Source organism: Chiroxiphia lanceolata, chromosome 11 (assembly GCF_009829145.1).
Source record: "Chiroxiphia lanceolata isolate bChiLan1 chromosome 11, bChiLan1.pri, whole genome shotgun sequence".
Taxonomy (NCBI): Eukaryota; Metazoa; Chordata; class Aves; order Passeriformes; family Pipridae; genus Chiroxiphia; species Chiroxiphia lanceolata.
Window position 1 is genome coordinate 16,961,470 of NC_045647.1, and position 12,534 is coordinate 16,974,003.

At 44.2% G+C, this 12,534-nt stretch overlaps 1 protein-coding gene across 1 annotated transcript in view; it reads left to right on the top strand.

Annotated features, from left to right (window-relative positions):
- Positions 1 to 12,534, top strand: part of MAPKAPK3 (MAPK activated protein kinase 3) — a 124,547-nt gene that overhangs the window by 12,031 nt on the left and 99,982 nt on the right. The window contains exon 2 of the mRNA XM_032699563.1: positions 5,632 to 5,708. Within this exon, the coding sequence (XP_032555454.1) occupies positions 5,632 to 5,708 (77 nt within the window). The remainder of the gene's footprint in view (positions 1 to 5,631; positions 5,709 to 12,534) is intronic.

Consider the following 12,534-nt stretch of genomic DNA (forward strand, 5'->3'; position numbering starts at 1 on the left):
CAGATGAGCAAAAAACCAGCCAGGTAAAACAAGACCTTCAGCCCTTGGTAGTGGTGTGTAGAAAAGTACTCCCAGAAATGGCAGTTCTTTGGAATTGGGGTGAAGAACCCAAGAACCAAGCAACAAAGAGAAGATGCATTTGGAATGAAATAAGGAGTAGTAGGGCAGCATAGCAAGTACCTTTTTTCAGCTCCTGCTCAGACCTGAGCATTCAGGGCAAAGAGAGTTTGCTTCCTATTCCTTCTGGCTGCAGACCTGGAGAGCACCAGAGATATGTGGGAGAAAGCTAGAGGAGCATTACTGCCCAGCTGAAGAAAAAATCTGCTGCTGCTTTGAGTTTTGTCACGATATCCGTGGTGTAGCTCTGAGAAGTTTGGTTTTCTGTGCAGCATTTTTCTCTTACCAATAGACTTCACATATTTGTCTCCCAGCAGGGTCCTGCCTTGGCAGTAAAGCCAAGCAGAGCATTGGAAAGTTGCCATTGATTGATGGAGTCAGTGCATTGGAGGGATAAAGTGAATATAGAACCTGCATTTCCCAGGGGGAGGCTCTTACCTGTTTCTCCCCATTTGACCTGACAGGTCAAGAGAGACAGGACTGAATTCTGGTCTTACCTACTATAAATGAAAACAAATTATGTTCAAAACTGTTCTAGCATATCCTGTCTGGAAACGAGCACAGTGTTACCCTAACTCTTCCCAACAATGTCTTTCAACATTACCAGAGGAAAACTGATGGTCAGAAAACATTACGAGGAGTAGACTGGCACCTGGACTGTTTCATTAGACGAAGGTGATCAAATTTAAATGACCTGGGTTTTGTTAATGGAATGATTGCTACAACATTACCTCGTTCTTCCGAATATTTGGGGTGTTAAACGTTCCAGGTACCACTGTGGTAAGCCCAAATGTCAGTCTGGTTTCCAGAAGGTAGAAGCTGTGCTTGGCTTCTGTGAGCCTTAGATCTGCAGTGTGCAGGAAGGAGGGGTTTCCTTTCACTTTTCGTTTTCTGCAATATCTGAAAAATTAAGTTGGAGGCTTATAATTCTGTAGAGACAAAAGTTTTGTCCCCAGTTGTCCAAACAATGCCTGTTGAGATATGACAGGAATGTCTTTGTTCTAAGCTGTGGTAGGATGTTTGCCTTAGCATCACAGAGGCATTTGGAAGGAGCCCGCCTACAGGCAGCCTTGGCAAGTAGAAGAGGTGAATACAACAAATGCTGCTCACTAAGAAGTTGAAAGCCACACAAAGCCATGACTGGGATGAATCTGTCTCCTTCTGAGATTTGCCCCAAATTGTTTTATACTTTCTGTCAGTTTAACGTAGAGAATAGTCTGTATAGGGGATAGTCAACACAAATTTCTGTCTCTCTTACCATGTTTTCTTTTCTTCCTCTGCCACTCCATTCTTTCTTTTCTTTCCTTCACAGCTTAAATGAAACCAGGAAAGGTGCTTGGTAAGTGTTGTACTGGTTTCATTCCTTTTCCTCGTAACTGTCTTAGTTAAGAGAGAAATTTAAGAAAACACATTGGGGAGGTATTTTTTATTATATTAGTTCCAGCAAACACCAATAACAGAAACAAAAGGCTCAAATCTCATTTGCCTACCCTTTTTGTTACTTTTTACTCCAAACCAGAGCAGTGGATGTAATTGCAGTGGATGTAAAAGGACTGAAATAATTCTGAAAAATGAGTAAACTTGGAGTTTTACTCCAAGCGAATGCTCAGTTTTGAAACTTTCATTTTTTTTTTTGCAAGGTGTTTGAGCTTAGAATAGTGGATCCTCAAGAGCTCATGTATGCCTGTAAATTGTGTAGAGAATCTCTCAGGTATGGACATTCCAGAATGGCAGTGCCCTCAGAATAATGGAAAGTGTTTGGAAAATGTTTGCTGTGTCTGTTTTCCTTGTGTCACTGCCCCATCTCCCCTCTCCTGCCTGTTCTATTTAGCCACAAAATCCTGTCTAATCCAGTTTACCCAACCACAGGGCTTGTGAAAGCAAACAGTGGGTGTCAGACCCCACCCTCAGCTGGATGGAAAGGCAGCCAGCCATGGAGCAACCCAAGCAGACTTCTCCAATAAGAAAAGGAAAGTGAATGGTATTTGCTAGTTAGCAGTGATAACTGGGTTGAAAGAAATTTTAAAGTGTATTTTCCAAGGAAGGGGTCCTTTTTCCACACACAAATGCAGTTCCTGCTTATCCTGTCAGGATGACCTGCTCGGCTCCTCTCTCAAGCTGAGTTTCAGTCCTTCCACTTGTGCCAGTGGTGAGAGTCACTGCAATGAGGTTCTCCTGAACCTGGCCAGCTCTTGGTGCATCAACTTCACTTGGGCAGTAAATAATGCAGGATGGAGTGCATGAGTCCCAAAAAGTGTGTTCATAAATCCCATTCAGAACAGTTTATTCAATCAAAACAAACTGAGTTTGGACTGTGTTGCACAAGATGTATTGAAAACCCAGCCACAGTTGTCTTGTCATCTGAATGCTTTCTTTCATGATTGTCAAGATTTTTCCAGTAAAGGCATAAAATCCCTGCAATGAATAGTGAAAGGTCTTTATCTTAGAAGTTACATCTCCCACTTGTGTCTCACTTAAGACACTAGTGCGATTTAGGATATTAATCTGTGTTCAAGGCAGTAGTGCCAGGCCCTGGAGAGGAAATCCACTTGAGGAAGTGAACTAACATGATGTGATGCTCTGAAAAGAACTGTACAAGTCAGGAGCTGCCCCAGCCTCAGTGTTGTGCCTTTTGGTCTGACCTCTGCTCCAGCAGGAGCAATGCTGAACAGTCTCTGCAGGTGATGAGGCATTTGCTCCTCATTTCCCTGGCAAGGGGTATCATAGAGACAGGACATCATCTGGTAAAAGTTAAGCTCAGCTGCAAATGTCATGGAATATCACCATGATATTTGTGTGAGGTGCTTCTAACCTGTCACTGGGAAGGTGTAGTGCTTGTTTTAACCACTTTTCTGAAGTTCTTACACCTTTGCTGTGCTTGAGCTGTCCCCATTGACACCTGTTGGAAGTGTCTGCAACAAAGCCACGCACAGACCTGTTACACAGCCCTGATCTACAGCACACCTGTAATTTTCCACCTTCAGTCCTGATACTGCTGGGAGGGGTTAGTGGTAGTGGGACTCCTGCCAGGTGACTCACGACCTGCCTGTTGCCTGCCCAGCTCTGATAAGATCTCTGCAAGAAGGTTTGGAGCATCACTTGCTCTGATCATAGCAGCTCATGTGGGTGCTTGTCTCCACACCCCTGTCTCTGCTGACAGGCGTCTGATTTGAAGCTGACAGCTCAGATCCAGCTCATGGGCTTTCCAGTGACTTTAGTAGTTATCCAAGAGCTGTATTTATGATGTAACACAATGTGTCATAGGTTGAGGAGCATCAAATAGCTTGGTGGGGTTTTTTTCATTCTCTTTCAAGGGACAACAGAAACAATGACCAGATTATTTGGGGTTTGGTTTATTTATTATTGGGTTCTGCCACTGCTCTGTGCTAAGCTTGGTCCATGAGGTCTGTGAAGTATTTATGAGATTGATTTGGTAAGGGGGGACACCTGTGACAAATGGCCTTTTGCCTGGCTGCTGAGGGCTGATAAGTGCTTGCCCTTCATGCAGGTGTCACTCAGACCAGGCAGGTGCTGTGTGTAAATCAAGATTGTGTCCTTGCAGAGAGTGTGTGGAACAGCTTGGGCACAGGTCTGGTTTGCAGTAGTGCTCCTTTACATCTCTCTGGCAGAGTAAATGTGTCTCAGAGGAGGTATTGATTAATTTTTCATCTGTTTGACCTTTCCTCACTGAAAGAGTAGTGGAGAGACACTGTGGTGTGCTCAGTTTTGCCCAGCACAGTGGTGGGGCTGAGGCTGCAGCAGTGTGCTGGCAAAGTGGTGCTGTATTGACTGGGTGTTGATTTATTCCAAAGGCACTGCTTTCTGATGTGTGAGCAGGGCAGGAAGAAGTGGAGAATTGTGCTTGAGATTAATTTTCATTGCTGTAGAGTTCTCTGAAAAGTGACTATATTCCCTTTCCTAGTGTTCCTCTCTCTGTTAACCTGAGCTTAGGTGAAAGCATTGGCTTCCCAAGAAAACTGTATCTGCACAAGGTCATTTTTGGTTTGTCTCACAGTTTTGTGTGTATTAAAAGGAAACAAATCCAGCCCTACTTATGTGCCTGAAAGATGAGGGTTAAATAGGGTGAGACATAAATATGGTGGTAAATAAGATGAGGCTTTTCTCTTCAGAAAGAAGAGTCAGACTGAACCTGATAGCCTGTGAAAACTGAAATATTTGGGGTTTAATATGTGTAAAAAAGAAAGGATTTTTTGTAGATCTGGACAAGAAATGGAAAAATTACCATAGTCCTTAAAAATGCTGGGACAGAAAATTATTTTTCATGGAATTGAAAGCTTTGGATTTGATTAAAAAGGTCATTCTTTAAGGCAAAGTTCTGATTTTTTTTTTACTTGAATTGATTCCATATTATTGCTAATTTATGGTCCGAACAGCCCATTATGCAATACACTTAACTGTAAGGTGATTATTGCAGCTTAGATTACTGAGAGCTCTGCTTATCTGTGTGTAATATCTGTACTTCTGCCTGGTTCAGACTTGCAGCAGGCATTTGTGGTTATTTGATAGCTGAGATCAACTCTTTATTCTTTGTGATCTGATAAAAGGTACAGAAGAGAAAGGATAATGTGTAAAATAATAATATGCTCAGTGCAGCTTTTCTGTAACAAAAATTACACAGGGTACACAGTGATCCAGTTTACAGCATGAAAATGGGCTCTGCCAAAAGCTTTGGGAAAGGAAAAGAATCTGTAGGAGAAAGTAAACGCACCTTCAGGGGTGTTGATGTCTGAAGCACAGCAGTGAAACTCTTCCCCTTAGGAATCCTCTTAGGATAGAATGAAGGGGAAGGGAAAGTGGGAGTGTGGTTCCAGAGGCTTTACAGCTCCTCCTGCACAGCACAGCAGCAGGTTCTCACCTTTGGGGTGGCAACAAGTCCTGGTTCCTACAGAGTTCCTGCAAGGTCAGGAGCTGCTGCCTCACCCCAGGAATGAGTGTTTCATTCTTTCCACTTTGAGACAAAAGCAGGAAAAGAGTGTTCTGGGTTTCAAACTGGGGCAGGAGCCATTGTCCACATCATACAGCAAATTGCAATGTCCCTGCCTTCCTCTGAGTCCAGGAGAATTTATGATGTCTAGAAAGTGCAGAAAACAAGGGGCTGCTGAAAATGGGCTAATTGACTAACAGGCCATGTAAATCAAGCTCTTTGCCTCTGATCCTTGAAGGGACTACAGAATAAACTTAGTAGAGTCATAGGATATGAGCCCACAAACCTAAGAAATGCTGGATCCTCCAGCAGAGCAATCTGGGCACTGACAAATGTGTGGGTCAAATCAGGTGGAAGGGGTCTTTGTGAGCATTGGGCCTCGAAGAAGCTGCTGTTCTAGGAATTTCAGTAGCTGTCTGCATTTAGCTGGGTCAACAGGCAGCAAGGGCCTGTGCTAGTCTAGTTTAAAAAAAAAAAAAGCCTGATGTGTTGTTTAGAAAATTGGTTTTTCCTGGAAGAAGATATTCTCAGAGAGTGAAATTACCTATTTTTTGCTTTCTTTAAACCAGTTTCAGCGGCGTGAACGGAGCCAAAGTGGTGCACAAGCCTGGGCAGAATCCTTTGTCAGCTGGGAATTTCCCCCAGGGTAAGTCACTCTCCAGCTCACAGAGTGTTATATGCTTGTGTCCTGCTTTGTGCCCTGTGGTAACAGTGTAAAACCTGCAGTGCTGGGACACAGAATGTCATTGTTTTATGCCTTTTCTATCCTGATGGGCCCAGCAGGCCCAAGATACCTTTGGGTAGCAACTAAATGAGACACAGTGATTGGGGTGAGCTCTGGCAACTGGAAATGGCTGAGACTGTTTCAGATGTGATGTCTGGTGGGTGCATGGCTCCTGCCCTACATTCTGCCCTCTGAGCTGGGGCTTGCTGGAAGGAAACTCCTAGGAGTGCCTTAAAAATAAAGGAATGTCACACAAGGAAAGAGGGGGAATGCCCAAGGCTCTCCCTTCCTCCTGTGCCAGAGGAGTTGTCTCTGGCTGTTGCCTCTTTGTTCTGTGTCTGTGTGTTTTCTAATGGTTTTAGTGAATTCACTTCCCTCAGAGATTTTTCCTGTCAGTATGACAGTGAAGTAAAGATACTTGGATAAAACACAGGCATTCCTTCCAAAGCACTATTTCTGAGCACAAGAAAATTCAAGACAATACCCGCAAGATATTGGTGCTCTTTTAGAATACCAGCAGTTGTTGGTTGTGAGTGGCTGGCTGGGGAGCCAGGAGTTTGCAGAATGTGATAAAAGCCAATCCAGCTGAAAGCTGATTGCTTTTAAACAAAAAATTTAAGAGCACTTCTGTGTGATTGTCTGGGGGCGTTTTTTGGCTGACAAAAAAAATCACTTTGCATTTGATATACCCATTTCCTGTCCCAGTTTCTCAAACAGCTCTTAATTTTTAACAAATTCTGTGTGTATGTGTATAGGTAAAACATGAAATGATAATAATGTTCATTTGAGGGTGGTAGTTGATATATTTAAGATGCAATACCATTGCATATCTGGTAAACAGTGATGTAAATACCTTGCAACAAAGGTTCATGAGAAGAACTGTTGGAAGCAGCTGCAGCTCCCAGGTCTGCAGAGCTTCATGTGAACAGGGGGAGCAAAGTGTGACAAGCTGAAGAAAGGGGCCTTTTGGCTTTAGCCTGACTTCTCAGGATTGGTTAGTGGCTGCTGCTCAAAGTATCTTCCTCCTCTTGGTATTCAGTTAACATTTCAGGTTAAAACTTATTTCAGTTAATGGTGAGTAATTGTAAATGGAAAAAAAAAAAAGAACTGTAGCTATCATTGCTGAAAGACAAAAGTACAGCTAAAGCAGAAGTAAATAGTCACATACCCTGAAGACTACACACTGTGGCTCAACAAGCTCCCACAAACCCAATCTTTTCTCATAAATGGCTTTTTCTTCCCTGACTCCTTCCTGAAAGCTTGGGTAAGTAGGAGATTATGCAGCACATCCTAAAGTTCTCAGACCTGGTTAGTCAGAAGAGAACAAGACAGGTTCCAGAAAGGACAAGGTTTCCCATTATGCCAAGCATTCTCACACCACCTTCTCCTCAGAGTTCCCTCTGTAGGGAAGGGAACCTAACAGAGCATGGAATGTAGTTGCCTATCTCCTGGATGGAGGGTCAGGGTGTGGAAAAATTTATCCATGAAGCCTCTTTTTTTTTCCTCTGGGTGACAGCACAGAATACCCTGATCACTGTCAATAGTGAGTCACTCCTGGAGACCTCTGTGGTCTACAAGTAAGCCATGGCTGGTGAGGGGAAGGGAAGGTGCCTTGTGATTTTGTGGTGAATCTAACCAGTGGTGACTGGTCACTGCCTGTGGAGTTACAGCACTGCAAGGAAGGGCATACTACAGGTAAGGTGTCAGGACACCCAACCTGACCTCACTGGAGGCTTCTTGCTTAAGCCAGGCTATCATCAGAGTCTCAGAGGTGAGGGGGGTTCATGTTTTTTAAGGCTTTGGGCCAGACTTGTCTCAGAGAGGAGAGGCTGAGTGAGACCCAAGTGACCTACTCGTTCCTCACGGAGTTTTTGGTGTGCGGGTGAAAGTTTCCCATAGACAGGGACAGTCCTGAGTGCTACTGCTCCTGCCTGGAAGAACATGTGGCTGTCTTCTCAGCCATGGGGATTGGCACAGTTGCCCAGCTCTGGTCTCTCCTCTGCGGAGTGCTGAGTGTGGGACCAGGCACTGCAGTCTCGGGAACTGCAGCCAGCACCGAGTCAGAGCTCCTCACTCAGCCCTGCGTCATGGAGGGAACATGTGGCAGCAGTTTCTCAGAACTCATTCTGGCTTAAGTGGTATCAAAGAGGAATTCTGCCTGTGGTTGTAACCTGTGCCAGGGGCTCCCAAATTTGTGTAGCTCTAAGTGCATAGGCAGCAGCAACCTAAGTGTTGGGGACAGCCGTCATCAGTGCTGGAATCAAGGGCAGATCATGAGACAGCAGCTGCTGGGAAGGGGCTGTTTCATGCCCCCTTCATGTGCCTCTGGTGTAATTTGCTTCCTCCCATCATGTGCTTTTCTAATCCTTGGTGGCCCTGACGTCAGCCTGCTGGAGGTATCTGGTGCAGTTGGGACTGAGAGGGTTTGTCTTTGCACAGGATGGTTCAGTGATGGTGCCAGGAGGAACCAGTTTGACCAAACACTTCATTAGATGCTGAGAGCAAGTTTCTTGTTGGGTGGCATGAGATATCCATGGTCCTGGGAGTTCAAAGCTTTTTAGGAAATGCTGTTGTTCATGTGGTCTTTTTCCATTCTTATTTTCTCCTCTAGGCTCTACCTAAGAGGCTGTTGCCCCAGATGAGAGATTCAGTAAGACAGTTCTACTCCTTTCACTGATGATCTCTTTGCATTTGTTCTTGCTGGAGTCCCCCCAGGGCAGTGGGGTCTCAATCCCCAGCTGCCAGCCTGCATCAGCAGCAGCACTGTGCAGAATTCAGGCTCTTACTTTGTCCCTCTCTGCTATTTTCCATCCATGATGTTTTCCTTCCTTTCCTTCACACTCATTTTGGGAGCACATTTTTAAGGTCTAGCTCTAAGCCCAGCACCAGTGAAAGCAGCAGGAGGATGCTCTGCATGCCAAGGATTGCAGAAATGTTCTCACTGGGTGCTGGGGGTGGAGATGCTTGTTAGGCCCTGCTGCCACATTGACTCAGTGACAACTGGACCACTGGAGTCCAGGAATCTGCATCCAAAGATAAGTGTGTGATGGTTACACAAATCAGCAGGTGAAGCTTCTCAGGGTGGAAGGATTGATGTGCCATGTGGACTTCCAAGAAATCACTGAATAGTGTTTTATCAGACCCAGCATATCTGGGAGCAGGGGGTTTCAGAGCTGGATTGGAAGCTGGTAGCAGCTGCATGACTGTGACCTTGTTAAAGGTAAATCTAAATAAAAAGAAGGCTTTGCCAGATAATACTGTAACATATAATTTACCCAAAGTTAAAAGACTTTTTGAGTTAAACTTGGCGAGTGTTTTATAAGAAAACACTTATTAGAATTAGGTATTCTTTAAGAACAGTGCAAAGAGGAGTGATTTTGCCTTCAGGAAATAGTTATCTTCATATAGCTGATCATTGTTCAGTGGTGAAGACAGCATTAGGAACAAAAAAAGTGAAAGCAATGTGGAAGGGAAGGCAGAGCAGGGCACAGTTAATAGAAATTAGAAATGAAGTGCAGAAAACTGGAAATGAAAGGGAAAATGTGAAATTATCCCTGGCTGCTATCTCTTCAAGGACGCTAAAGAATTTAAACATTCTGCTTGAAACTGAAAAGGAATTGTGTAAGGCCTCTTTGAAATGGAAATGGTGCAATTGTCAATGAAGATGAAAATAAGTAGAAGCATTTACTAAGTATTTCTGATCTATATTTGGATGACAGCAGAATAATACACTAGGCTCACAGGAGGATAATGAATTCATTTCTCAATTATTAGGCACCAGGAAAAAAAAGTATTATAAAAATACTAAGTAATAATAAGCCTTTTAGAAAGTACATGTTCAGATAAGACCCCAGTGGAGGTGCTGAGAGGAGAGACAGTGCATGTGGCAGTTTTTAGCACTGGGGAAATCCAGGACACTGGCTTTTTGGCAGGGGTTTCAGTGTGCCAAAGGGGAAACTGGATTAGCCAAGCAGAACAATCGTGGGCAGTTTGGAGTGAAGGACTTCTTCCCTGTCTCCCCCTCTCACTGGGGGCTTAGGGACAGGCCCTGAGGGAGATGGATCCCTTTGCTGGATTTAAAGCCTCTCATGACTCTTACAGGACAGAATGACACCTTGGCTTCTTTAGGAGCAGATGGTTTGGAGGCATGGAATCAAAAAAGAAAAGGCTCTGGATCAAAAAAGGTCCCAGAGTGCTGCTGACTTGAGAGGAAAGTGGGCTGGCTGAGATTCAAAGCCCCCATCCCCCAAAGCAATATTGATTTGGGATTCTCTGTCAGTGGGGGTGGAAGCATCCTGCATTCTTGGATATTCTGTCCACTGGGGAGTTAAGCTCCTGCCTACTTAGGAATTAATTTGTTTAGAAATGTTCTGAATGATGATGCAGATGATGAAATAGTAATTCCCTTTCTGCTGGACAAGGAAGGGAACACAGTCTTTAGAGCTTTGAGCCTCCCAGCTGAGGAAAAGGAGTGCTCACAGGTGAGTTTTTGTGCTTGCCATGAGCCTGTTCAGCTGCAGGGCTTGGATGCTCTGTAGGGAACATGCCTGTGAGCTGAATTTTCCCACCTTTGCAAGTGCTCCAGAACAGGATTTCTAGGATTAACTGAGGGAGGGAGGTTGTTCTGTGTGCTCTCTCCACTGGGGCACTACCGGGCTTGTCTGCTCTGGGCTCAAGGCCTGGGTGAGATCTGGAAGCCCAGGCTGCTCCTGCATAACAAACTGGAGCATCAAAGTGTGAGATGCTGCCCAAGGAAGCCCTTGGAAGGTACAATACAGATGTGCCTGAGGGACACTGAGCTCTGCGCTGCAAAGTGTGCAACAGGAGGGGAAGCCTGACCAAAGGAACAGCAGGTCTTGGGGAGGAAAAGGAGACAAGGCTGAGGGTGAAGCATTACACTAGTTCACGTGCTAATTCTGCTCTGAATTGTGTGATTATTTGTTTTATATATATATGTCTACCCAGTCCCCCACCTGCCCATCAGTTTTGCCTCACAGCTTCTCATACACCCTCTGTTACAGCTCTGCTCTCCTCATTGTGAGTGAGTTCACCACAATGGCAGAGGTGTTAATTCCACCTCTATTTCCTTAATGTTGCCATGCTAGGAAGGTAACTTGGTCCTTCTTAAAACACTGGAGTGCATTTCCGTGAATTCCATTTGACATGTATTTTTCAGATGTACTTAGATCTCCAGTGAGTGTTTCATAATTTAAGGGTAAATTGTTTCTTCTTAGTGTCTTTCTAGGAAATGCCAGTACCTGTGAATATCAGAGAGAAACCTTTGTGTGTTGAGTTAGCTTGGAGACTGGGGAGTCAGTGTCTGCACTCTGGCCCTTTGCAATTTGCACCTGATATTATTCATCTCCATTCATTACAAATGAGATATTCGGCCTAATCTTTTGTTCCTACTATCAAGCTGTTATCTGTAATGGTGATGTGAAAGCAATATTAATTATTGGATGAGCAGAAGGAACTAGAAATGGAATTACAAATGGAATTATTAATATTTATGGAAGCTTAATTATGCTATGCTGTTTTGTAGACCTGTATTGAAAAAGCTCAGCACTGTACAGGGAATGTTTTCCCTGCTGCAGCTTTACATAATCAGTTCTCAGTATCTGGAGCTTTCAGTGAGGGATTTTTAGATGCAGCTTTAGAGCCCAGCACTGCTTTTCCTCTGCAGGGTGATGGCAGGAAAGGGAGTGAGCTGGGCCCTCCTTCTCATCTGTTCTGGTGAATCCTCGTGGTGAATCAAAGACCCAAGAGTTGATTTAAATTTATACTGCTGTTGTCTCATTCCCATATTCTCTTTCTCTCCTTTTCTCACTTTCCCTGCTCTGGGCTGGGAATGCAATGTATGAAACCAGTGCAGGGGTAATCTTAATCTTTCATCTGTCTGATCCAGTAGAGATCCCATGTTATGCAGGAACAGTTTTCCAAGAGAAGTCAGTAGCTCCTACATGTGGGAAGTAACTTCAATCCTAAAACTTCTTTGGCAGAAGCTGTTTGGAGGATGTTTCCAGGGGCACACTGAGCAAGACAGGCTGTTCCATCTGTTTGCAGAACAGCTGCAGGTTGTGAGCAGAAGAGATGGGGAGGTACAACTGTCCTCCTCAAGGGTATTGCCAAAGCTAGAAAATACAGCTCTCAAATCTATTTTAAAAGACCTTTTCAGGTCTTACCTCTGCATCAATGCCTTTGCATGTCCCAACTGGCACTTGGAGGCTTGTTGTGCTGATACTGCAGAAATACATTAAAATGAAGCTCCAGACAAAACAAGCTTTGCACTTACTGAAGCATTTCAGCACTTCTTAAATGTCTGACTGTGTTTCTGCTTACAGAATATTATCTTTGTTTTATTCTTCTGGCAGTTGTTAGGTTGAATGCGAAGAGGAGATTTTCCTAAACTTGTAACAGAAAGAAATTTTTTTTTAAAACGTAGTTCTCCTATTCAGCCCACCAATACAAATTAGATTATTAAGAAGAAAATGAAGTCTTCTAGTTTATCTTCTCAGACTTGTTATTAGTGAGCCTGAACGAGCACAGTGCTGCAGGTCCCTGCCTCCTTTCCTGCTGCAGTGTGAGTGCTGCCTGCTTTATGCATTTTGCAGTTTGCACACTGGATTTATCTTTCAGTCACTTCTTTCTGTGCCTGTTGCTGTTCACAAGCTGACAGAAGCAGATGAGCATTATTGCAGAGGTGCCTCAGAGCTGCCATTTCCTTCATCCGTTATGGATATGGGGTCTG